Source organism: Antechinus flavipes, chromosome 5 (assembly GCF_016432865.1).
Source record: "Antechinus flavipes isolate AdamAnt ecotype Samford, QLD, Australia chromosome 5, AdamAnt_v2, whole genome shotgun sequence".
NCBI lineage: Eukaryota > Metazoa > Chordata > Mammalia > Dasyuromorphia > Dasyuridae > Antechinus > Antechinus flavipes.
In genome coordinates, this window is record NC_067402.1 from 30,317,863 (window position 1) to 30,344,735 (window position 26,873).

At 36.2% G+C, this 26,873-nt stretch overlaps 1 protein-coding gene across 4 annotated transcripts in view; it reads left to right on the top strand.

Moving 5' to 3' along the window:
- The window catches only part of ZNF385D (zinc finger protein 385D), a 1,020,336-nt gene that overhangs the window by 647,009 nt on the left and 346,454 nt on the right, over positions 1–26,873 (top strand). The window contains exon 1 of one of the 4 annotated variants that reach the window (XM_052000994.1): positions 144–435. The exons of the other annotated variants lie outside the window; for them this stretch is intronic. Within the exon in view, the coding sequence (XP_051856954.1) occupies positions 423–435 (13 nt within the window). The 5' untranslated portion in view covers positions 144–422. Of the gene's footprint in view, positions 1–143; positions 436–26,873 lie in introns of those variants that run through there. 4 annotated transcript variants of the gene reach the window in all.

A 26,873-nucleotide genomic window follows, 5' to 3' on the forward strand; every position in this document is an offset into this window, starting at 1 on the left:
AGAGAAGGTGGGTGGGTGGGGACCCAACAAGCAGCCTCTCATTTCCAGGGCTTGAGCAGCTGAGAACGCTCCCCTGTTCAGAGAGATCCCCGGCTTCTGAGTCTGCTTGGAGGCAGCACACGGCAAGACTGAGGAGTCTTAAGCCTGCCACAGAGGGGTTCCTGAGCTAGTGGATTTCTAGGCAGTGGAGTTGGGCGCCTCGGCGGAAACCCCTCGGGGATTTACGGCGGAGCCGCCTCGGAGGAGCCCGCGGAAGGCTCGGCGGGGGCGCAGCTCGGGGCTGGCTAGCCGGGGTCTTGCGAGGAAATGTAAAGGAATGCCGCGATTGACTGTAAACTGACTTCTGGGGAAGGAAGCAGGTTGGGGGTGTTAGCCCAGAAGCGGAGCACTGGCATAGAGACATTTGGCTGCGCCTGGAAGTTATGCTTTCCTACTGTAAGTCTGATCCTCCCCCCCCAACCCAGAGGGGGCTAGAGCTGTTATGTACTTAATGCTGAGACGTTCGCATGTCCAACCGGAGGGAGGATGGGGACGGATGCCAAGGGAGATACTCCAGTGGATTTCTGGGTTTCCAGCAAATAAGAAATCCAGAGTTCACTTGGAACTGAGTTCTCTTTTGAAAAGTGCTTCCTCGCTCTTGGGGTGGATTTGCCTGGCAGCAGTTTTACATAGAATTTTCCTGGGGGGGGGGGGATGGGGGGAATTTGCATTTGCATCTGTTGCCTATGTACTTACTCCCCCTGCGTCTGAGGAAGAGCCTGTGGAATAGCCAGAGTTGGGAAAGCTAAAAAGCCTTCGCTTGACAGCAGTCTCGATCCCCCTGTAATTTGGGTTCTAGAAGTTTGAAAAATGCTGGAACGTAATTCAGGAGAAACAGCCCCCCCCCCCTTTTTTTTTGTAAGCTGATGGGCACTGGAATCCAGCTCCGGGCTCTGCCTCCTTTGCCAGACGGAGAGCACGAGATGGTTCACTCGCAAAATTGTCATTAGCCGTGTTGATCACGAGATTCTTCATTACTATTACGGTTATGATATTGTTTTTAGGGGGAGGGAATAAAGGAAGGGATATTCCTCCTAGCCCAAAAGGCTCTCCGTGGCTGGGGTGGTGTCGTGTAGTCTGTGGTGAGACCGGGTTACGGTTGGAACCGAACTTAGGTTGTCGGTCCCTGGCTCGGGTTTCCTATGGGATTGTGGCAGACAAGTCTGGTTAACCAGCGAACTTCCAGGGCTTAGGAGTGCTAGCTAGAGGTCAGCCATATGCAATTGGATTAAAATGTGGCTATTATGGGAATGTTCTTGGGGCCAGATCCTGTTATTACCGTTTTGCCAATCCGGGCTGCTGGCGGGGCAGGCTGATTCACCGGCTAATTTGTTTCATTGTGTAATGTAGGTTTTTAATAGTACAAATTGAAATGTGGTGTCCTACTTGAGAGGGAGCCGTGCTCTTCGGAAGAAAGCACAGCTGAAGTTTTCCTCGGGCGTCAGGGGGCAGCAGTCTGGAGGCCGAAGGGAAGGCTTGCCTTCCAACATGCCTCTCATTGCAGGACATTACAGGGATCCTCTCGTTTACTTTCTGGGATTCCCCACCGTAGAGCCTCCGTTCTCACCTGGTCGCGAAGAGAGCAGACCCTACAACTCATGGCAAGAGCTGATGATCATGTGATGATCAGAGTATCTAATATTAATGAATATCTAGAGGCTTTCAGCAATTTGGAGGGCAGTTCTCACTTTGCTTTAGGACTACTTAATCCTAAATGGTTTTTCTTTGGCCCCAACTCCCCATCATGCTTCTGCTTTATGGAAATTCATCCTGTTGCATGTCTACTTATATCACTAGACGCGTGTGAGGGAAGGGTTTGTATGTGTTAGAGGGCAGTGTTGGTCTGGGTGTGTGTAGGAGGGGGCTTAGGGGAAAATAGAGTGTACACTTGGGATTTGGGGAAAGGTCTTGGGGACTGGAAGAAAGGGGTGCCGTAGTCTTCCTTTTGTACCAGTAGGGTTCCTCATACAGCTACTTTTGGGTGAAAGGCAGGATTGGGATAAGGGATAGGGTGAACTAGTAAGCCAATCAGACTGGAGCAGGCTGTCCTTTAACTCACTAAGCTGCATAATATTTGAGCCTTTAGAAATAGATGTGCTGTTTTCCATCCTCCCAGGAAGCTTCACGGTCCTCTGTGGGACCCTTTACAGCTCTCTGCCTCATTGGCTCTGGACCTTATTTTGCATTATTCAAAGTCAAACACACTTGGTGAAGGGAGAAGTTACATTTCTAGTTCCCAAGAATAACTCCTATTTGGAGAAAGTGGCTGCTTCAGAATTCTGTCTAATGGACCTTTTTAATGACTTAAATCTGACTCTCATTTTCTATTGAAATTTCAGTACTCCTATTTTTCAATAATTGTTCATTTGCAGTGATTTAAGAGTTTATTGTTCAGTCACTGTGGAGACTTTTCTTACTTATTCTATCGATTGTTCTTTCATTATTCTGAATTAAATACAAAGTGTGGGGAGAAAATTAAGGGGGGAAAATCTGTCTGGCAGAGCATCTTCCCAGGGTTTACTGTAAAACAAGTGAAAATAGTAAATACTTTTGTTGCTTTTCCCTCCCTATAAATATTTTACATTAAAAAAAATGACATGTGCCAAGGATGAGTGACCTTTAATAATTTATCCAGAGATAAAAGAAAGGCTGTTGGGAAACTTCTCCCTTGATTAGAGGAGAGAAGCTGGGGGTGGTTGTCGGCACTAGCTACACAAAGCTGATGGAATAAAGTGCTAATCGGATTCTGCAGCCAGTGCTAAGCAAGGTGCATGTGTTAGACTCTACAGATTATTTGCTTGGGCACATCAACTCTGCTTTATAACATTTGACATTGGGGTTGTTGCTGTGATCTAGCTCTTACTCCTAGCTCAATGACTCCACCTTTCGTATCCTACTGGGGCTCATGCTTTCAAAGCCGAAGGAAAATGTCGTTGCAATCAGTCAGGTCAAAAGATACCTGGGACCCATTGTTGTCCAGAGAGGTAGTGCTGGACTCATCCTTTGCCTAAGGGAGAGAAAACCAGGGCACAGATGATGGGTCTCTTTAAGTTGGTTCTGCTTGGTTGGAAACCAATAATGTGTTTTATGGTTGGAGACAGTCAAGAAAACACTGCAGTGAGGTTGCAGTTCAGATAGGATGTGGGAAGCTTTCTGAAAATCCTACTATAATGCCTGCCCATTTACCATGAATATATGTGGTATTTATATAATATTTACTTATTGTCTACCTATATATAAAACATGAGCATCTGGAGGCTAGTTACTATTCTTTTGCCCTGGCACATACAAAGCATTTAAGAAATACTTGTTGACTGTCAACTCTACTCAAAAAAAAAAATTATATATATATATATATACATATATATATTATATATTTAAGAAAACAGCAAAAATAAAGGATGATGGAAATATTAGTTAATGGGGCTGGGGGTAGGGGGGGCAGGTTCACTTAAAAAGATGAGTGACTTACTCAAGCCAAAGTTGTCTGTCTGTATGTGTGTATATATATATATATATCCAAGTAGCTTCAAAAAAAAAGTGAAGGATTGAACAACATACCTTTGCTGACAGGGAGGACTTGAGGGAAAGAGTAAGTAACATAAAAGAACCAAAAAAAAAAAAAATCTTGTAGGAAAATTCTTGGAGTATACTAAAGCTCGAAACCCTGGCCACAGGAACATCATCTTCTTGCTTGTGCATCATCTATTTCCAGCAACATTTTCAGTTTCATCTCAGGACCTGAACATTATCAAGTCAGCATTTGCTCCTTATTGTCATGTGAACCACCAGGTTTCACTTCTGAAAGCAATTTAAGTGAAGGGTGGGGAAAAGATTTTTAGCAACATAAAGATCACGGGGAAAGAAATAATGCAGGTGATAGAAAATTGCCCCCTTTCTGTTGTTTGGAGAGAAGTGTTTAGCACATCCTAATTTTTAGTTTGTGATCTTTCATGCTGATACTCAGTATCTCCTCCATTGGTTGTCAAGAGGTAGACTGATTCAGCCCCACGTTGGAGGCTTAGATTCTTTAGCAAAGTTGAAGGCAGATATACCAGGTTTTATTTGATTATGTAAAAAACAGAGAGGAAACTTGTTTCTATATATTCTTCTTGTATTTGTTTTTGAGAAGGATTTGAGTTGTTTTGTTGTTTAGTATTTTCAATCCTAACTCTTTGTGACCCCATTTGGCATTTTCTTTGAAAAGACACTGCAATGGTTTGCCATCTCCTTTTACAGCTTATTTTACAGATGAGGAGACTGAGGCAAATAGGATTCAGTGACTTGCTTGGGCTCACAGTTATTAAATGTCTGTGACTAGTTTTAAACCTAAGTCTTCCTGATTGAAGGCCTGGTGCTCTATCCACTACACCCCTGAGCTGCTCTCTAGTTGACCTGTGACTTCATTGAAATAAAATGGAGAACTATGAACAAAGAAATGCCCTTAATAATTTTCTCCAAAAACTGTTTGGTAACTTATAAATTGAGAGTTTCCTAGTGATACTGAGAAGTTTATTGAATTTTTTGTTGTTGTTGTCCTTCATTCCCCAAGAGGACTAAGATATCAGGGATGTGATGCTATGGCACGCAAGTTAATTGGATTTAAATGACAGGAATGCTCAAGGTCACCTGCCTCACCTTCCCCTCCAGAGTCATCTGGGTACAGTGACCAGATAAAGCTCCGGAAGACTGTAGATAGCCCTGGATGCAGGGGGAGACTTTGGTCTTTTTAAGTCAAGATCTATAACAGGTCTTAGTTTGACTGAGGCAACATCCATTCAGTGATTAAGGCTAGATAAGGAATGAAGTAGAGAATGGATTCTTTTACCTACTCAAAAAAAAAAAAAAATCAGTCTGAGAGTGAAAGACTCTTAGGGTTTCTGGCCAAGGTAGAAACAATTGCTTTTTACTTTGACTTGTCTAGGATCATAGGGATGGACTAGAATTATCTGAATTATTATTGCAACCAGTTCTTTCTGAACCAGAGGCTACTGTGCATTGTTCTATATTCTCAATCTGTGTCTGTCTCTGACTTTTCTTCTTTTTCTAACTATCCCTATTTCTCTAGCTGAGGAAATTTCCTCTGTCATTGAAGAGATGGAGACATGGGGAGATGAAGTGGCTTGTCCAGGGTCACATAGTCAACCAGTATGTGTCAGAAATTGAGTCCTCCTGATTCCCAGACTCAGTTCCCTATACCATTGCCTTTTATGTGTGTATATATACATCAACATGTATGATGAATGAATACAGTCATGTTTGTTATATCCACATGCAGACATATGATTATAGATATGAATAAACTTCACATGCCTATTTGTATATCCGTGTATACATAACCAGTTTAATAACCAATTCTAAATTGGATGCTCTCAAAAATACAATATTCTCCATATTACTAATATGGAAATAGATTACTTGATCTATCTATCTAACTCTGTGTGTCAAGAGATGTATAAATGGCAGGGTCAACTCTGTTGAAAATCATCATAAAACAGGTGCCCAAATCCAAAGGCACATGATCTATAAAATATTCATTTAAGTGTTTCATTCTCTAAAATTATATTAAGCTATTAAAGTGGTTTTATGATCCACTATATGTCTACTTGTAAAGATAGATATAGACATGGACTTTGAGATTCTTGGTATATTCTAAAATTCTAAGCTTTGAAATTCATTACATCTTACACCTTCCCAAAGAATACTTTCATTTAAACACACACACACATACATACACACACACACACACACACAACACACACACACACACACAGCACCAGTTCTTTAGTTGCTGTAATTATATGGAAATGAAGTGAGTTTATTTAAGGGATGAGTTCCCAAATCCATGAGCTAATAACGACTGACAAAGTTACCCTTTTGTGGGTGGCATAATTGTTCCAAAAAAACAAATGAAAAATTTAAATTAGAGGTTTCCTGCTTTCATTTGAAAAGATTTGGCTGCAGCTGCCGTTGACTGGAACCTCTCTTTATTGGACTTTATGTATGTGTGTGTGTGTGTGTGTGTGTGTGTGTGTGTGTGTATGTGTGTGTTTGTATAAGTCTATTTTTGTGTTCCTGGGCATATTTCTGCACATGCTTAACTTTTGGTTGTTGAATTGGGTCTACATAACACATCAAAATGGCATCACTTTCACCCTTATGTGTGTTTTTTTTTTTCCTAATAGATTTCACTCCAATTGGCAAATTTCCTTTAGCATCATTTTAAAATATGAAGGTGGAAACTTAGCAATAGGAACATTATGGTATTTTTGTGGGTAACCAATTTAAAACTGTTTCATATATTACACCGTACTGTGCATGTGTATTATACCGAGTGTAAGAATGGTATCCCAACTCTTTCTCCATATAATGGCTAAAGAAAAGTGATGGTTATGTAAACAGAAATCCATTTCACTTTGACTTGAGAAAGGAAGGTTTTCATTTGTAGTATATCATGAACATTTCTTGAAACAACAAAGTCATGTAGTCTCTTCCTGTTTTTATTTTAATGATTATTTCAAAAGTCATTATATATGATAAACCTTAATTTTGCAGTAGATTTTCCTAGATGATTGGTGATATTAAGAGGAAACATAGCATTAGAATGGTCCAGTTTTCGCCAGTTCTTGTTTGTACTACTATACTACATGGAAACAATAATGACTCTGACCCAGTATTTTAATTCCTGAATTTCCATGAGTTGATGGCAGACATATGAAACTTTCCTTTCCAAGAACACAAATTTTCCACCAATTAAAAACATCAAGACAAGTTCATATTGCCATACAAGTAAAGAAAATCAGGTAAGGAGACCTTAAAGAATTACATCTTCTGTGCTTCTCTTTTGTTTCTTTTTTGGCTTGACTTTAGTGGGCATGTGAAAGAATAGAGAGGGTAAGAGGAAAAGGGACACTTTGAAGAATAATATAGACTAGCCACTTTAAAAACATACACACAGAGATATTTGTATCTATACTAACCATATAATTAAAACAAAAAATACTTTGAACTTCTTTATTTTTTTCCTGGATTGTTCCATCTCCTATTTGTTGAAGTTGTTCTTATTCAGCCATTTCGGTCATGTCTGACACTTTATTACCTGATATGGGGTTTTCCTGGAAGAGAGTGGTTGTCATTTTCTTCTCCAGCTCATTTTATAGATGTGAAAACTAAGATGTACCACCAGGCACTTAATAAATGTTTGTTCATAGAATCATATGTGATTAGAGAGTTAGAGTTGGAAAAAAGGCCCAGTGAGGCTAAATTCCTTGCTGAAGCTCACAAGGAAGGGGCAGGCCCAGAATCTGAACCTATTACCCTTATTGAAAAGCAAGGGCAATATCTGCTGTTCTATGCTGAGTTGAATTGAATTGAGTGCATTTGTTTCAACCTAGTATTTGGCTCTCTTTCCCTAGACATCATGGGTAGGTGAAAATAATGTGTATAATTTAGCCCAGGGAATATTAGTTCATATCTTTTTTGAACCAGAACAAAAGTCTCTGATTTTGGATAAAAATGTGAATGATTTTGTTTAATATGTTAACTTTGTATGTTATTGTGACCTGTGTGCAAGTTGTCACATGGATTGAATCAACTGATTCTGACTGCAATGCTGTATGTAAAAACACACCAAAAGCCATGGGGCAGTATGATTCAGTGGAATAAGAATTGATTTTGGAATTTGAGGGCCAGAATTTGAATCCTAGTTCTGTTCCATATGGTATACTCCCAAATCTCAGTTTCCTGTTCTGGAAAATGAGCCCAAGGGGATTTAATCATTTTTGTGTCATTAAACACTGGGGCAACCTGGTGAGGCCTAGGGATCCCTTCTCAGAAGAATATAGCAAATGCTGAAACCAAATGAAAGGAAATTCTAAATTTCAGATAGTCATTAATAAAAATAAAGATGTATTTTTTTTCCATCAAAATTATTGGACCTCCTGAAATCTCCTTTTTGATCCCAGGTTAAGAACACATAGGCTAGATTTTCTCTAAGTCTTCTTCTTAGGCTTATGCTATATTTTGCATATGTCCAGGAACCAGAGTTTGCTATTTTTAGAATTGAGAAAGAGTATCTGGGTTCGTCAAATGAAAGGTTTGTCCTTTTGGAGTTTAGAAGATCACACCCAAAGTGGAGGCCTGCCCTTGCATAATTTCATTTTCATTTTATGTCATTTATTTACTTATTCATTCATTTCTTTATTTATTTTTGGTGAAGCAATAGGAAGAACATTTTCTCTTAGGAAGAACTGAATGGAAATTTCTACATCTGTTGAAACAATTGGAAACCAGCATGTTATTCCCTGGATAGATAGGTGGCACAGCAGATAAAGCACTGGATGGCTTAGAATCAGAAAGACTCATTTTTGTGAGTTGAAGCCGGGCCTCAGATGCTGCCTAACTGTGATCCTGGGCAAATCACTTAACCCTGTTTGCTTCAGTTCCTCATCTTTAAAATGAGTTGGAAAAGGAAATGACAAACCATTTTATTATCTTAGCCAAGAAGACCTTAAAATGATGTTTCAAAGAGTTGGACATGACTGAAATGACAAAACAATAATACCAATCTGATTCTCTTCTGTCCTTCTATATGGTAAGGGCTAAAAGATTGCCATTTGCTTCTTTGACAAGCTAGTTTACAATCTGAGAATAATCCAGGTATGGAAAGAGGATCAAGATTGCTTAAGCTGGAATAGTAATAGGGGCCTCATTTTAAAGGCAAAGGTTGTAAATAATGAGCAGACTCTCTTTGCTTTTTTTTTTCCTGAGTAATTATACTCACAGCCCTGAATGGCATATTATATAAATACTTTCCTTTTACAGATGAGGAAACTGATGTTTGGGGATATTTTCATTTACTTATAGTCATGTGTTGTTTATCCTTTGTTTTTGAAGAGAACAAATGACATCATGAGGGTGATGACTTGGGTGAATTGATTTCAAACCAGTCAGTGAAAAAACTGGAACTTAAATTCAGATGTTTCTAATTCTTAATTCCTTTCTCTTTCCATTGTTCCCTGCTGTTTCTGGTGCAGTTTATACCAGAATAAACAGTGTTCAACTTGAACTCCCATCCAATATAAATTCGGAATTGGATCACAGTCTGGACCAAAATAGCTTCCTTGGGTAACCGGCAGGTGTCGATGTGGAGCGTGAGGGAACTTGGCTGACAGCTTAGTTCTTAACATGGGAAGGATAGAGAGAGATGGAATAGATTAGGAAAAGCTACATGAATAAGTATGATCCTGGGCAGGTCGTTTGGGGTCTTTGGAGTTCAATTTCATCCTGTAAAATAAAGGGATTGAACTTGAGGATCTTGTGAATAGAAATGGTGTTTGGAAGGAGAAAGAAATATCTAAAGAATTCAGCCAGAGGCTAAAGATGATCATCTCAAATTTTAAGTATTTTTTTAAAATGTTGTTTGTTTTATATCTAGAAACACTGAGGAAGGATACAATCACTTATTTTCTCAGATAACTCTTTTGCATCTTGAAAATATTCCTTCATTTACCTATGATATGATATATAACCTGTTCTTTTGTAATTTGATATATATATAAGAAATCCCCATGTGTAGAAAGAAACACCCACACACACCTGGCCAAGGGTTGCTGGCTAATAATTTCTTTTATTTAGGATTCTAACATGGCTAGACATACTGTAAGCAACAGGAGTTTATTATTAGTGGCTTGGAAAGGGAAGAAGGATTTATTATTGATTTTTATCTATCCTTCTATTTGTGACTGTACTTTTAAAGACTGATTTTTCTGGCTGACTGAATCCATTGGCTTAAAAATTAAGGGAAAAGAAATCTTTCCTCTTCTCTGTATGGATTTATTAGCATCTTTTTCAAATGTGTCTAGAGAAGCGTGCGGGTGGTTCATAACTTACAGTACTCATGCTTGGAGGAATCATGGTTGTAATGTGGCTGCTGGGCATCATTTACGTTCCCCTGCATGATCTAAAATGTGCCCGATCACCACAGGTATTTTAATTAAGTGCCCTAAAGAATGACAGGTTATAACTTATCGGTCCATAGGGATTTTGCATTTCGTCTTCCAAAGATGCTATATAGAAAGTAGATGACTCCCTTTCCCTGGTAAAGCAATGTAGGAGACTGAGGTCTTATCTAAACATTGGGAACAGGAAATACAGGTTTTAAGGAGAATTTAAGGAGAATACAGGATTTAAGGGCTGCTTTGTTCAAATGTCCATAACAATAGAGGAAGCTTGATAAAGTAAAAAGATCACTGGCTCTTCAGTCAGAGTGCCTGAGTTCAAATCCTAGTTTGGGTAAATTTCTGATTATAATTTATTGGTTAAGTCATTGAACCTTTTTAGGTCTCAATTTCCTTATCTGCAAAATGGGATTTGTCAATTCAGTGAGTAAATATTTATTAAGCACTTAACTGTGTACCTAGGCACTGTTTGTCACAAAGTTAAAGACAGTCATATGCTCATGGAACTCAAAGTCTATTGGGAGAAAAATCATAGAAAAGAAATTATCTACTGACAAGCTAAACTTGAAATAATAAACAAAGAGGAAGAACTAGAATAAAGCAAGTTTTAGAAAAAAATTCTTAGAGAACATAATATTTTAATTGGGATGTGGAAATTTGGATTAAATGCCTTTTAAAGTCTTTTGCCACTCTAGATCTAGGGATCTAGATCTTTGAGGCCAGGAATGAGCTCAAACATTGCATTCAGTCATTATTGCAGAGAACTTAGAGATCATCTGGTCCAATCTGCTCCATCAGCCTACAAATAGGGAAACTGAGGCTAGAGGTTCAATGATTATTCTGGCCTATATATAGTAAGTTGATAGTAGTCCAACCTAACAATCTAGTGGCTCCATCTGATGCTGCTGTTTATAAAATAGTGAATGTGGCAGTGGTGAGAAACTCAGTTCCACAGGAAGTATGTTAAATGTCCCCAAATTGCTTAATTGCTTTGAAATACATGCTGTTGGCTGGAGGGAGAATTTCTCCCTACATAAAATCTAGAACTTGTTTATATGGCTGTTTTTCTCTAATCATTTCTAGATTGTTATTGGCTTAATACAACTATTATTATCATCATCACCTTTCATTTATTTAGTACTTTAAGGTTTGTAAACCTCTTGATAAATATCTCAATTTAGCCTCCCAGCAACCTTCAGAGGCAAATGTCATTATTATCCTCATTTTACAAATGAGGAAACTGAGGTAGGCAGAGGTTAAATGACTTGTCCAAAGCCATACAACTAGTGAATGACTGAGGCAGAATTTGAACTCGTCTGTGATCCTGGTCCCAGAACTCTGTCCATTTTGCCATTCAGCTGCTTCACTTTTACCAATAACATACTCAGGGCCTTACACACTGCAGGGTCCTGAAGAGATGCTTTAGACTCACAAAATAGATGAACTAGATAGGATTTTGGAATCCAGAATACTGTAGCTGTCAGGGGCCTTAGAACAAAGCATATTGGAGCTGGAAGTGCATGTGGAGTATTGAATGGAAGAGCAGGAGGGAGCCTTAGAACAAAGAGTGTGAATTATCTATAAGATGAACAGCTATTCACCTGTGGACAGAAATGGACCCAGAATCCCCAGGAGGAGGGACATTGGTAGTTATCTTGACCTTTGCCTTGCCACTGGACCTCGATGACTCTGGAGGAGAGAGTGAGACTGCTGACTTTGTCAGACAGGCTGGACTCATATCCAATTCATGGGCAAATCAAGACATCCCCCTCCTGATACCTGGTGCTCTTTGAGTGTGAAAGAAGAACAGCAACAGAACCTGAGACCTGTGCCCTTTCTGCAGCATTATGATTATGTCTTGACTCAGTAGAGATAGGCATTATATATATACATACACGTGCATACATACACACACAAAGTGTCTGTGCAGTTAATAGCAGATAAACAGCATGATTTCTTTTAACTTTAGGATTTAAATCTCCTACTATACCAAGTTGTAATTTTCCCTTTATTCACCACTCAGTTTGCCCTCTTCTAAACACGGATACCAATGTGGCTGCTTTCTGCTTAGAAAATTAAATTTCTGAATTCAACTCACCTTCCTTGAGATACCCTGAAGCAGTAGCTTTACTCTGTTAACTTTGTGAGCTATTACTTCTTCACTGTGCATAGAAGCAATGGGGTGAAAACAGAAATTGCTAATGACTGGGCTTTCTAATTGTATGACCCACCAGTATATTAAGAATCCATAGACATAATGTTTTAAAAAATAAAAACAGAAACTTTCACTGTAAGTACCTGTTGGGATGAAAGACCAAACTCCGACTCTAGCATTGCAGAGTATTTCCCACCTCTTGCAAGTCATTTTTCAAGAGACCTGAGGCTTTTTTATTATTAATACTCTAATATTTAGGGAAGCAGTTTGAGATTGCCAGTATTTGCCAATGACAGGTGATCTTCTCACCTCCTGTCAAATAATGGTCACTTAGCAGAAAGAAGCATTTAGTCTGCTGGGTAGGGAACTATAATGAAGTGAGCAGAGTGCACCTTTGTTTTTCTATTATTACTAGTAAATGGGGCTGCAAGAAGCAGCAAATTATTCAACACTAGGGGTTATAGGAACTTGGCTTCTACTGGCTGGTACTTTAAAGGAGAAAACAAAATGAGCTCATAAAATGGAAGCAATTCTGTCTCAGTGGAAATGAGACAAAGACAAATGAATATTGTTCAGAATTGCCCAGGTGCGTGTATATGTGTGTGTGTATTGTATATGTGTGATGTGTAAAATGGAAATGACATTGGCTGATTGAATGGTGTTCTACTGTTGACTTTGCCACCAAATAACTGTGTGGCTTTTGATCTTAGTTTTCTCAACTCTCACATAAAGAGACTTAAAACAGTAGCAAGGTCTGAGCTCTTCCTGAGTAAACTATTATGTGCTTTAGATATTAGTGATATGATAGAAAAAAAAAATCTGCATTTGGATTCAGAGGATGTAGCTTCAGATCCTGACTACACTTGCTACTAAGTTCTTGAGCAAATCAATTAAGCTTTGTGGAACTCAGTTTTTTGCACTATAAAATGGGAGGCATTGGTCTACATGGCTTTGAAATTTCCTTCCATCTCTAAATATAAGATGTTATTACTTATTAAAATGCTGTGTTACAAGCTGTTGTGTCAGGCATTGGAATTTCAAGACAAAGAAATTGAAACGCCTTGTTCTCAAGAAACTTATATTATGTGAAGTTATATGCCACATGTAATAGAGATCCTCCCATGAAATGTGCAAAGTGGATGACTACTTCCAACTTCTGATGATACCTAAGAGCATAAACATATGGACCAGAATGAAACAAGAAAATACTGGAAATGATTGTGATGTCTTAGGAAAACGAAGCTGTTAGGGACACTGTGTTGTCAGCACTGCCGACAGTCATTGTCAAGAATGGAAAGGCAGAGTTAGGAAGTGGACAGCTGGTTAAGAACATACAAAGGTATTTGAGGATGTATTTTGGATTTGTAGACAATAGCTTAATATATAGGATTGGTTGGCTCTTGGCCAGGAATGGAATATACTTAAGAAGGATGATAAAAATGTATGTGCCAAAGAATGGGAAACAAAAAATTTGTAGGGAGAGAAGCAGAAAAATATATATTTGCATATTTACCTAGCTAGGGAATAATTAGAAAGTATGACAAAGAATAAGAGTATTGATCCTCAGAAATTCATAGCAGATAATATTCCAAGACAAGAGTTAGCAATAAAACAAAAACAAAAACAAAAAAAAACTTCAGATAGCTATAGCTAAATATACAAAATATGGGGTATAAGAAAGGCAAGCTTGTGGTATTAACATGGAGGAAATACAAGTTCCTAGATATTGCTGAGGGGTTAAATAACTTGACAAAAAGTCATAAATCAAGTATGTGCCAAATGTCAGACTTGAACCTGGACCTTGCTCACTCTAAAATCTAGTCTTTAACCATTATTCCATCCATGGCTAGGTGTCAGGGACTTAACAGAAACTGCCTAAATTTTAAATTTGTATTATACTTAGTGATAGGCATCTGTGGCAGGGATATGCTTACTAGGAGTTTGTTTCACCGAAGAGAGCAGATCCATTATATATCTCTATCTGTATCTATCATCTATCTATCTGTCTGTGTGTCTATCTATGTCTCTATGTCTCTCTCTATGTCTCTATTTATCTAACTGAGAATTGTAAATTATTGTTACTGAACTGTACACCTGAAAATTATACCTTCAAGTCTACCTTATTCACAAGAAACAGAGAAGGTAAATAGTAGGGATAGTAATTATTATTGTATGTTACAAAGATAAGATCATATGATGAAATCTAGGAAATTTCCCATAAGGAAAGTGAGGTAGAGAACATCAGAATGATAATTACTAGAGCCAAAATACAGAAAGGATGTTGTCACTAAAGTAAGAGGGCAGCTTAACAGTGGAGAGAGTGCCCAGCCTGGTGTCTTCCTAAGTTCAAATCTGGCCTCAGACAATTAAGAGCTGTGTGACTCTGGGAAAGTCAATTAGCCTTGTTCACTTCAGTTTCTTTTTCTGCAAAATAAACTGCAGAAAGAAATAGCAAACCATTTCAATATCTTTGCCAAGGAACCTCCAAATAGCGTCACACAGAGTCTGACATGACTGAATATGACTGAGCAGTAACAAGTACAGCATCAAGACAAAAAGAGAAAGTTCATGGGCAGTTTAGGAAAGAGATCAAGAATTGACCTCTGAGCATGATATACAAATAATAAGGTTTTCTGGGCACTTACCCTGCAAATCTGTCATGCTTAAGAAGGATGATAAAAAGAAAAATTATTCCTTTGATTCAAAGCTAATCTGTTAGTTTCTTAACTTTTCTTAATGCGAATTTCATTTTTTCCCCAAGAGACAGAGACAAGAATAAGAGAAAATGGCTATTCTGACTTTTTGCTCACAACTTGTAAAATGTTATAGGTATCATTTGAGAAGAACTGAGGAATTGACTTTTCCAATTAAGAATTTAAGCTAAAGAAAGTGAAGAAATTTTAGGAAACTATACAACAAGTAACTGGTATTTTTAGAGATTTTTTTTTAAATCTTGATATCTTTTGTCTTTGTGTGGCTCAAATTTTCCTAAGTATCCTTTCCCTTTCTCTACTTCCCTAGAGAACAAATCATTACAGGAAAAAAAAAATCGTTTAGTCAATCAGTATGTCAGAAACCAGGAAAATATTCACAGTTTATCCATGGACCTCTTAATTCTGGAAAAAATGAAGAGGAAAAGAGCTTTGTGTGCTATAATTGGAGAATAGATGTCAAAGTATAAAACCAGATAGGATTCCATGAAGTAAATTTGTAAAAGGGAAAAAAATCCCAAAGGGATAAGAGGATTACATGAATAAAATTCCAAAGGAAAAAAAGAAAGAAAGAAAGAAAGAAAGAAAGAAAGAAAGAAAGAAAGAAAGAAAGAAAGAAAGAAAGAAAGAAAGGGAGAGAGAGAGAGAGAGAGAGAGAGAGAGAGAGAGAGAGAGAGAGAGGAAGAAAGAAAGAAAAGGAAGGAAAGAAGAAAGAAAGAAAGAAGAAGAAAGAAAGAAAGAAAGAAAGAAAGAAAGAAAGAAAGAAAGAAAGAAAGAAAGAAAGAAAGAAAGAAATCTAGTAAGGATCATTTTTCTCTAAAGAGATTCATAAGACTTCATCAAAGGTGAATATAAAGCATAGTCCAGTAACAATCTTGCTAAAAGTGATCAAATTTGAAATCAACTAAGTCTGGAAAGGAAAACCAAGAACAATTAATAAAGTGTTTTGCCATATAATGGGACAAAAGAAACATCTGAGAAGTGATAGGGTCATTGTCTAGGGTAAATAGGATGGAAAAAAAAAAAAAGATGATGAAAAGAACAGAGCTGTCCATCTCAAATTATGCTTCTATTTCCTCTGACAGGATGAATGGTTTTTGGACTGGAAAGAAAAGGAAAAAAAAATGTGTTAGCTATATATATATATGTATATATATATATATATATATATAATATATATATATATATAATATATATATATATATATGAGAGAAGGTGTAAACGAATGCCTTATGTGAACTAGTTGGCAAACAAAGACAAATCACGTTCCTCCAAACAGGAGGATACAATCATGGAGTTATTCTCAATTGTCTTTAAAAAGGCTATAGAATAGGACTATAGGCAGTTAGATGGCACAGGGGATAATATGCTAGACTTGGAATCAGGAAGACTTATCTTCTGAGTTCAAATGTGTCCTCAAATATTTACTAGCTATGTAGCTCTGGGCAAGTCACATAATTCTATTTGCCTCAGTTTCCTCATCTGTAAAATGACCAGGAGAAAGAAATAGCAGTATCTCTGACAAGAAAACTCCAAATGAGATCATAAAGAGTCAAATATGACTGAAAAATGACTGAACAATGACAAGAACAGCACTAGGAGAAAAGTAAATGTTGGTTATCATGAAGAAGAGAAGGCAGAGCAGATATGGTTCATATACCTAGACTAATGATCTTTTATTTCATTTCTGATTAGATTCTAAACTTCATTATTAAAGGACTGCCAAGTTTATTTTTGACTCAGTTCAATTGTTGTATACTATCTTCAAATTGTAGAAGGACTATACATACATAAATACAGATGTAGTCATGCACATATGCATACATATATCTGTATATATGTAAACAAAAGAGGAAACATTCAGTTTAACAAACCTAATGAAGACACAAAGCAACTTTGAGAGTGTATATGGACTTTTGAACCCAATTTCTTCTTCATCTCTGCAAAAAAGGGAAAAATCTGCATTTTCGTATTACTTTTTTGGAGGTAAGTATTTATTATATGCCAGGTATTCTGTGAAGATCCTAAGCATTCAAAAAACACTTTCTAGCTATCCCTCCCCTCAGGGAACTTTGCTTGCTCTTTTTTCCCCCACCTAATATTAGAGAAGAATGTAGTGATCACAGAAAGCCAGCTTGGCTTCATTAATAATCACTCATGCCAGATTATATTCATTTTTTGGACAGTTACTAGACTAGATGAAAAATTAACAGGACTGTTAGTTCAGATAAATGCTCTGGTATTTTTCTTTGTTATTATCAAAGCATTTGAAAAAATCCTATAATTATTATAGCAGAGATGAAGAGACATTGACTAGACAATAGAAACAAAAAAAATATTTATTAAATAGGTGCTAGACATTGTTCTGAGTAGTTAAGATAAGAAGAAAAGTGAAAAACAGCTGTTTTCCTTAAGGAGTTTATAATTAAATGGGAGAAGACAACATGTAAATAATTTATATACAAATAAGATCTCTCTCTTTCTCTCTCTCTATATATATTTTTATCTTTCTCTCTGTCTCTGTATATAAATGTATGTATATGTATATGAAAGTATAGAGATATCTATATCTCTCTCTATATAAATACAGATGGATGAATTAGAGATCATCTCAGAGGAAAGCCACTAATGTTAAAGGGGTTAAGGCAAAAGTTTCTTGGACAAGGCAGAATTATAGCTGAGACTTTAAGGAAGTCAATATTTAATACAGACTTATTTCATTAATTTATTCATTTGTTTATATATTTGCTTTTTTAAAAAAATTCATCCCTGTTATTTCATTGATGAATGGAACTCATAATCAAATTTACCATGCTGATTTGTGATAGATGATCTTTAAAATCTCTTCTAGTTCTAAAAATCTAAAAACATGTGAATAAATTCTTCTCCTTAGTCAAGAATAATAATGTTTATGTTTTTGAAACAAACAGCTAATTATATCAAGGACATATCAGCTATATTGTCTGATGATTTCTAGAAATTCATTTTCTATCACAGATTTAAAAAAAAACACCACTAATTTTATATTAAAATTGTACCATTACATGCTCTTGACCTCTGAACAGATAGCATCCATATTAAATAATTTATTAACTCTCTTATTTTATCTAGAAATTATGTTCATAAATAGAATAGATCTCTTTCTGAAATTGATTTCTGCCAGGCAACACTATATATTGCCAGGTGCTGTCTATTATTCCTTTCAGTCTATGGCCATATCATTTTTTTAAACCCATAGAATCAACAGAAGGGAATACAGAGCCCAATTTGTGTTATTCCCTGAGAATTTTTAGGGAAAAGTTTTGAGTTGGTCATTTTTTGTGTACATGACTCTTGATTCTATGACTAGTGCTGACTAGTAGGGACAAATAATTGGGATCCAAGAAAAGAAAATAGTTGGAGAAAATGGTAGAATAAAAGTATAAGAAAAAAGTATAAAGCAACATACACTGAGCAAGGTTAAACCAGAATGTTTGGTATCATAAATATCAATAGTTAGATAGGAGTAGTTCACCATAGAACAGTTTTAACAACAAATGAGGGGAAAGAAGGAAACAAATTAGATATTCTCCATTAGAAGTAGTATTCTTTTTTAGAGAAGGCATGGTGCCTTCCTGCTCAATTTGGTTGTCATTGCTATGGACCCTGGCGATTGTTTATTGAAACACAAATGATGTTTTAAATGAAACTCATAAAAAAATTAGTAGAAAAATGTTATGCATCAATTAATTACCAAGTATTTGTTAAACACTTATTACTTGCCAATTGCCATACTAGGCAATGAGGATATAAATACAAAAAAAAAAAAAAGAAAGAAAGAAAGAAAGAAAGAAGAAGCCACTCTTACTTGAAGCAAATTTACATTCTAATAGAAGAATGATTCCAAGTGATTTTTGGATTCTAATTTTGTGCTGTCTGATGTAAAATGAATCCCTTTTCATATTTTTCTCCTTTAATATTTTATAATTATTTATAATAATGATTTATTTAGAGCTACTATATATACTTGTACATTACAAGTATTATCTCATTAGATTACAATAATAATTCTGAGAGGTAGGTGCTATTCCTACTCCCAGTTTACAAAAGAGAAAACAGGAAGAAGAGGTTAAGTGATTTGCGTAGAGTCACATAGCTGGCAAATGTCTGAGGCTAGATTTGAACTCTAGTCTTCCTGAGAGCAGGCTCCAAAACTCTTTTCATTGGAACACCTACCTGCTCATTCCTAACCATTTTCAAACCATGGTGTCTATATATTTGCCATGTTCCTATCTTTGTTTCATCAGAACTGAGATGTTGCCCCTGAAATTCTGAACACTAAAATGTAATCTTTTGTCTTATTTTGTCTAGAACTAGTATAGTATTCCTATATCACTCCCTGGGTGCAACCTTGATCTTCGTACCTTCATGGGGCATATCTTTATGTCTTATCTTTCTCCATCAGAACATAAGCTCCTTGGGGAAAAAGACTGACTTGCCTATATTTGTATCATCAGTGCTAAATGTTGCATGGCACATAGTAAGCATTTAATAAACATATTTTCATCCATCCATTACTTCTTCCATTGGCTAGGGTGAATTGAAATAACATCAAAACATATGTATCAAACTTTGACTTAGTATGATGTGAGATTTTTATGGTTATGTTCCCCAACTATATAACAATATTAAAAAGTAGAGTAAATCACTCAAATTACAATTCAATCTCTATTTTGAATGTGAAAGGAAAATGTATTTCCTATGTATTAGGAGTTTAGAATGTGGGAATTGTATTAGAATAAGCTGGTTTATTATTCAATGCCTTACTTTGTCTCCAAAACCCCCTTCCCTCCTTTTCCTATGTATCTGCTGTGACTGGGAAGTCTCCAAAGCAATTAAGTTTATATATCTAATTTACAGAAAAGCAACTTAATATGGTGACTAGAGGGCCAGATTTTGAATCAATAAGACTAGTTTCTGTGATGACTGTACTAGCACCCCAGACACCCCAGAATCAGCCAGAGTCAGGATAAGCAAAAGTCCTTAGTCTTTATTCTTGGTCTTCAGACGCAGGATTGAACAGGATGGAAGCAGAATCTCTGAAACTGCCTTCTCCCTCATCTACCACCCAAGAGTGACTCTGGCTAGTCTTACTCCACCCCCTAGTCCCTCCTACAATCCTCTGTATACACCAATCATCGAGCCAGCACAGGATAGTGGGAAGGACCATTTTCCAAGCATATGCCCATAGAGTATTGTCCAATCGGTAGTTAGCCTCAATTGCTCGGCAGTCCTTACCTCAGTGCATTGGCTCAATAGTTTCAGCCTCTACAAGTTTCAGTTTTGCTTCTTATTTATACTAGTTATATGATCTTGGGCAAGGATTTTAACATCCTAATGTGTCACTCTAAGGCAGTTACAGAGGAGTTGCTTATTTGCATTTGGGGAGGGAGTTCACCCAAAATGATTAAACCCCCACAGGACCAAAAGGAAATTTTATTGCATGAGAAATAAATGAGAAATAAAAATTTCCTAAATAATAATTTTTAAAAAAGGAAATAAAAACTTTTGATCCTATTATTCAGGGGCCATACATTGAGAATCTGGCAGTTGATGAATCCTCACTTCCAATTTATAACCAGTTCATAACACAGTCTTGAAGAAAGGGGTAGTTTGTATGATAGTCTGTTAAGACACATAAGTTCTACCATTTGGCAAATTACTCTAGGAAGTTCTTTTAGATTTATCTTCTTTCTTATCTTTCTATGTCCATGTGAAGAAAGAGCTAAAAGAAACAGGCCAACCAATTGACATTTATTTATTTTTCTTTTTAAAAATGTATTTTTTTTCAATGATCAAGGTTCATTTTTCTTCCTCCCACCTTCTGAAAAAGAAAAAAAAAATTCATGTATCATTCAAGCACTGCCAAAGAAAACATTCCTATATTACTCATGCCCAAAAGTGCTTTTGTTATTCTGCATAATAGTCCATCAACTCTCTGTTGAGGCAGTATTTTTCTTTGTCATTCCTCAAGAATCACAGTTAATCATTTATTTGATCAAAGGCCTTAAATCTTTGAAAAGTAATTCATTTAAAAACACTGATGCTACAGAAATTCTTCTTTGGGTTCTGTTCATGTCACTGGATTCATACAAGTTTTTTCTGTGTCTCTTTGGGTGATATATTGAATATCTTGAAGCATATAAATGAAGGAGAAATGTAACTTGTTTGCTTGGCTTCCAGAGGCAGAATTAGAGATAATGGGTTGAAATTTCAATAAAGAATATTAGCTTTAATATTAGGAAAAATTTTCTAATACAGTTATCCAACAGTAGCTAGCACTGTCTCTGGAGATAATAGGTTTCTCAACTGGAGGTCTTTAAAAAAAATATTTATTTCCAAAACACATTACTTTATGAATCATGTTGGGAGAGAAAAATCAGAGCAAAATGGAAAAAAAAAACATGGAAGAGATTTAAAAAAAAAACACACACACACACACACAGAAAAACGAAGTGAACATAGCAAGTGTTGATTTATATTCGGTCTCCTTAGTTCTTTTTTTTGGAAGCAGACCACATTTTCTGTCCAAGTCTATTGGGATTGCTTTGGATCACTGAACCACTCAGAAGAACCAAGGTTTTCATAGTTGATCATTGCATATTCTTGCTGTTATTGTATAATATATTCCTGGTTCTGCTTGTTTCGCTCAGCATCAGTTCATGTTAATCTTTCTAGGACTTTCTAAAATCACCTTGTTCATCATTTTTAATAGAAAAATTTTCAGTGCCTTCATTCACCACTACTTGTTCAACCATTCCCCAATTGATGGAAATCTGCTCATTTTTCAATTCTTTGCTACCACAAAAAGATAGCTACAAAAATTTTTGCACATGTAGGTCTTTTCCCCCTTCCTTATGATTTTCTTGGGATATAGATCTGACGGAGACACTGCTAGGTCAAAGGGTATGTACAGTTTGATAGTCCTTTGGATATAGTTCCAGATTATTCACCAAAATGGTTAGATCATTTCACTCCACCAATAATGCATTAATGTCCCAGTCTTTCTTTGTTTTTCTTTCTTTTTTCCTTTCTTTTCTTTTTATTTTCAAAACTGAGTTATAAAATTCAAGTGAGTGCAATGAAAGTTTTTTAAGCATCTGCTAAATTTAGTTACAATGGCACTAACCAGTAATATGGAGAATAAAATTGTCAAGATGTCAAAGTCCTTTCCTTCTTGAAGCTTATAATCTAGCCACATGAGTTTCTCATGTGGCTATACATATAGGTTTCTCAACTGGAGGTCTTTAAAAAAAATATTTATTTCTAAAACACATTACTTTATGAATCATGTTGGGAGAGAAAAATCAGAGCAAAATGGAAAAAAAAACATGGAAGAGATTAAAAAAAAAAACACAGAAAAACAAAGTGAACATAGCAAGTGTTGATTTATATTCAGTCTCCTTAGTTCTTTTTTTTGGAAGCAGACCACATTTTCTGTCCAAGTCTATTGGGATTGCTTTGGATCACTGAACCACTCAGAAGAACCAAGGTTTTCATAGTTGATCATTGCATATTCTTGCTGTTATTGTATATAATATATTCCTGGTTCTGCTTGTTTCGCTCAGCATCAGTTCATGTTAATCTTTCTAGGACTTTCTAAAATCACCTTGTTCATCATTTTTAATAGAAAAATTTTCATTGCCTTCATTCACCACTACTTGTTCAACCATTCCCCAATTGATGGAAATCTGCTCATTTTTCAATTCTTTGCTACCACAAAAAGACAGCTACAAAAATTTTTGCACATGTAGGTCTTTTCCCCCTTCCTTATGATTTTCTTGGGATATAGATCCGACGGAGACACTGCTAGGTCAAAGGGTATGTACAGTTTGATAGTCCTTTGGATATAGTTCCAGATTATTCACCAAAATGGTTAGATCATTTCACTCCACCAATAATGCATTAATGTCCCAGTCTTTCTTTGTTTTTCTTTCTTTTTTCCTTTCTTTTCTTTTTATTTTCAAAACTGAGTTATAAAATTCAAGTGAGTGCAATGAAAGTTTTTTAAGCATCTGCTAAATTTAGTTACAATGGCACTAACCAGTAATATGGAGAATAAAATTGTCAAGATGTCAAAATCCTTTCCTTCTTAAAGCTTATAATCTAGCCACATGAGTTTCTCATGTGGCTATACATATAGGTTTCTCAACTGGAGGTCTTAAAAAAATATATATTATTATTATTATTTTTTTAATGAGCCTATACACATGAGTGTATAGATAACCCTAGAGTAGTAGAGCAGAAGGTGATGTCCACCATAAGCCTCTGGTAATGGAAAAGGTTATTGAATCAGCAGCAACTTATATTCAAATCCAAACTTTTACATTTACTGTGTGATCTTAAGCAAGTCATTTAACCTCTCTTAGTCTCAGTTTCTTCATCATAAAATGGAGAGGTGGTATCTAATAAAGGTATAATATGGTGAGATTAAACAAGTATTATTTCATTTGTAGGCAAAGGATTAAGGTTTTTCTTTCAAATTCTGAGTCTGGCAAAGCCTACCTCAAGCAAGTCACTTAATTTCACTGGAACTCTAAGATTCTCAATTATAAAAGAACTGCCAATCTGCATCCGTGGAGACAGTTTCCATCAAGTCAGGGATTCCCAGGTTTGTAGACAAAAATGGACGTAAAAGAAGCAAGAAGCAGAGCAGCTTGATGAAAAGAATACACTATTCAGCTTCAAAGACTAAAATTCTAATCAAGGCTTGGTCACTAAATGAAACTTTATCATGATGAACCTAATGACCTCTAAGATCCCTTTCATATTTAAAAATTTTATGTTCCTAAATCAATCTAGAAAAGGCAAAGAGTAAAAAGAGAATAAAACCAATCTGAGCATTTAGGCACTGTGGCCAACATCAGGTTATTCTGTGCCAAATGTTTATCAGTGAAGCCCCCATCAAATATGGGAAGCTTTCCCTACTTCCCCCTACAGACCCAGAACTAAATGGAGCCCCAAGAGGATGCTTTTTCTTTTTTTGGAGAGCTGCTGAGAGCAAGAAGTATCCACCAGTCAGAATACATCCTTTCTTTCTTACAACAGAGAGGTCTTGTCTTGTATTAGAAAATCTAATTCCTTCCAAGTTTTATCGCTAGCAAATGTCATCACCTGAGTCAGCAGCAGCAGTCGCCTATCTTTTGTTCTTACTCTTTCCCTCCATAGTTTCCACTATCTGGCCACTACTCTCTCCTCACCTTCTGTCTTTTGTCAAATTGCATCCTTAAAGTGATCTCTGTTTCATTTTTCCTGCTTACTTGTCAACTTTAAATCTAGACTCTCTGCTGAGGATGACAGTCTAACCATGGTATACTGGGGGAAATGGAGACAAGGAATTGTGATGGGAGCCCTTTAAAGCCATTTCCAAGATGCTACAGGACTGCAGGGCTTCATCCTCCTACAGAATTTCCCCAAATTGACTGAATTACTGGAGTCCTGGGCTCATGCTGAGCCTCTTCTACTCAGAGTTGGTTTCTTGTGAAAATGACAATTTTATCATCAAAGACAGTGGAGTAGGTAGATAATCTCTCTTCACTGTGACTCAGACTTATACCTTGAATTGTCCAAAAATGACTGTAGATGGAGAAAAGTAAAGTTAATTACAGGAAGACAGTATTTTGAAAAAAATGCAATTTTAAAACCAACTAATCAACATCTAATTTTTGCTGCATTTTGCCAGCCCTTTACTTTAATGGAAAGTCCATTAATTCTTGAAGTCTTTATTTTTTTTTTTTTAATTTTGTGGGATTTTTTTTTCTTTTTTAAATGAACAATTATCTGCTTTCCTCTTCATATCCCTTTTATGGAAGCAAAAACATAGCAAAACCAAATTCAGGCACTGAGCACATCAAAAAATAATCTTTTTGTATCTTGTACCCTGAGCTCATTTTTTCTCAGAAGGTGAAGTGAGTACCCTAATGGTCATTTGGAATCATGGTTGGTCATTGCATTGCTTGTAAGTTTTCAAAAATAATCATAATGTTTGTCTTATTGTCTATATCATTCTTCTGGTTCTACTCAATTCACTTTGTGTCAGTTCAAGTCTTCCCAGTTTTCTTGAAACTATTCCTTTCTTATGGCACAACAGTATTCATAGATTTTCATATGCCAAAATGTATTCAGCAATTCTCTGATTGAAAAATACTCTATTCACTAACAAAACCCAACAGAGTTACAAAAAGAAATTCCATTTAAAGTAACTACTGATTATATAAAATATTTAGGAATCTATCTGCCAAGGGAAAATCAGAAACTTTATGAGCAAAACTACAAAACACTTTCCACACAAATTAAGTCTGATCTAACCAACTGGAAAAATATTAAATGCTCTTGGATTGGGAGAGCAAATATAATAAAGATGACAATACTACCTAAATTAATCTATTTATTTAGCACTATACCAGATTCCCAAAAAACTACTTTGATGAACTAGAAAAAATAACAAAAAAGTTCATATAGAAAAACAAAAGGTCAAGAATTTCAAGGGAATTAATGAAAAAAAAAATCAAATGAAGGTGGCCTAGCTGTACCAGATCTAAAATTATATTATAAAGCAGCAGTTACTAAAACCATCTGGTATTGGCTAAGGAATAGACTAATTGATCAATGGAATAGGTTAGGTTCAAAGGACAAAACAGCCAATAACTTTAATAATATAGTGTTTGACAAACCCAAAGATCCCAGGTTCTGGGATAAGAATGCACTATTTGACAAAGATTGCTGGGAAAATTGGAAATTAGTATGGCAGAAACTAGGCATTGACCCACACTTAACACCATACACCAAGGTAAGGTCAAAATGGGTTCATGACCTAGGCATAAAGAATGAGATTATAAATAAATTGGAAGAACATAGGATAGTTTACCTCTCTGACCTGTGGAAGAGGGAGAAATTTATGACCAAAGAAGAACTAGAGATCGCTATTGACCACAAAATAGAAAATTTTGATTATATCAAATTGAAAAGTTTTTGTACAAACAAAACAAATGCAGATAAGATTAGAAGGGAAACAATAAACTGGGAAAACATTTTTACAATCAAAGGTTCTGATAAAGGCCTCATTTCCAAAATATATAGAGAATTGACTCTAATTTATAAGAAATCAAACCATTCTCCAATTGATAAATGGTCAAAGGATATGAACAGACAATTCTCAGATGAAGAAATTGAAACTATTTATAGACATATGAAAATATGCTCCAAATCATTATTAATCAGAGAAATGCAAATTAAGACAACTCTGAGATACCACTACACACCTGTCAGATTGGCTAGAGTGACAGGGAAAGATAATGGGGAATGTTGGAGAGGATGTGGGAAAACAGGGACACTGATACATTGTTGGTGGAATTGTGAACACATCCAGCCATTCTGGAGAGCATTTTGGAACTATGCTCAAAAAGTTATCAAACTGTGCACACCCTTTGATCCAGCAGTGTTTCTATTGGGCTTATACCCCAAAGAGATACTAAAGAAGGGAAAGGGACCTGTATGTGCCAAAATGTTTGTGGCAGCCCTGTTTGTAGTGGCTAGAAGCTGGAAAATGAATGGATGCCCATCAATTGGAGAATGGTTGAGTAAATTGTGGTATATGAATGTTATGGAATATTATTGTTCTGTAAGGAATGACCAGCAGGATGAATACAGAGAGGACTGGCGAGACTTACATGAACTGATGCTAAGTGAAATGAGCAGAACCAAGAGATAATTATATACCTCAACAATAATACTGTTTGAGGATGTATTCTGATGGAAGTGGATCTCTTGGAGAAAGAGAGCTAATTCAGTTTCAATTGATCAAAGATGGGCAGAAGCAGCTACACCCAAAGAAAGAACACTGAGAGATGAATATAAACTGCTTGCATTTTTGTTTTTCTTCCCGGATTATTTATACCTTCTGAATTCAATTCTCCCTGTGCAACAAGAAAACTGTTCGGTTCTGCACACATATATTGTATCCAGGATATA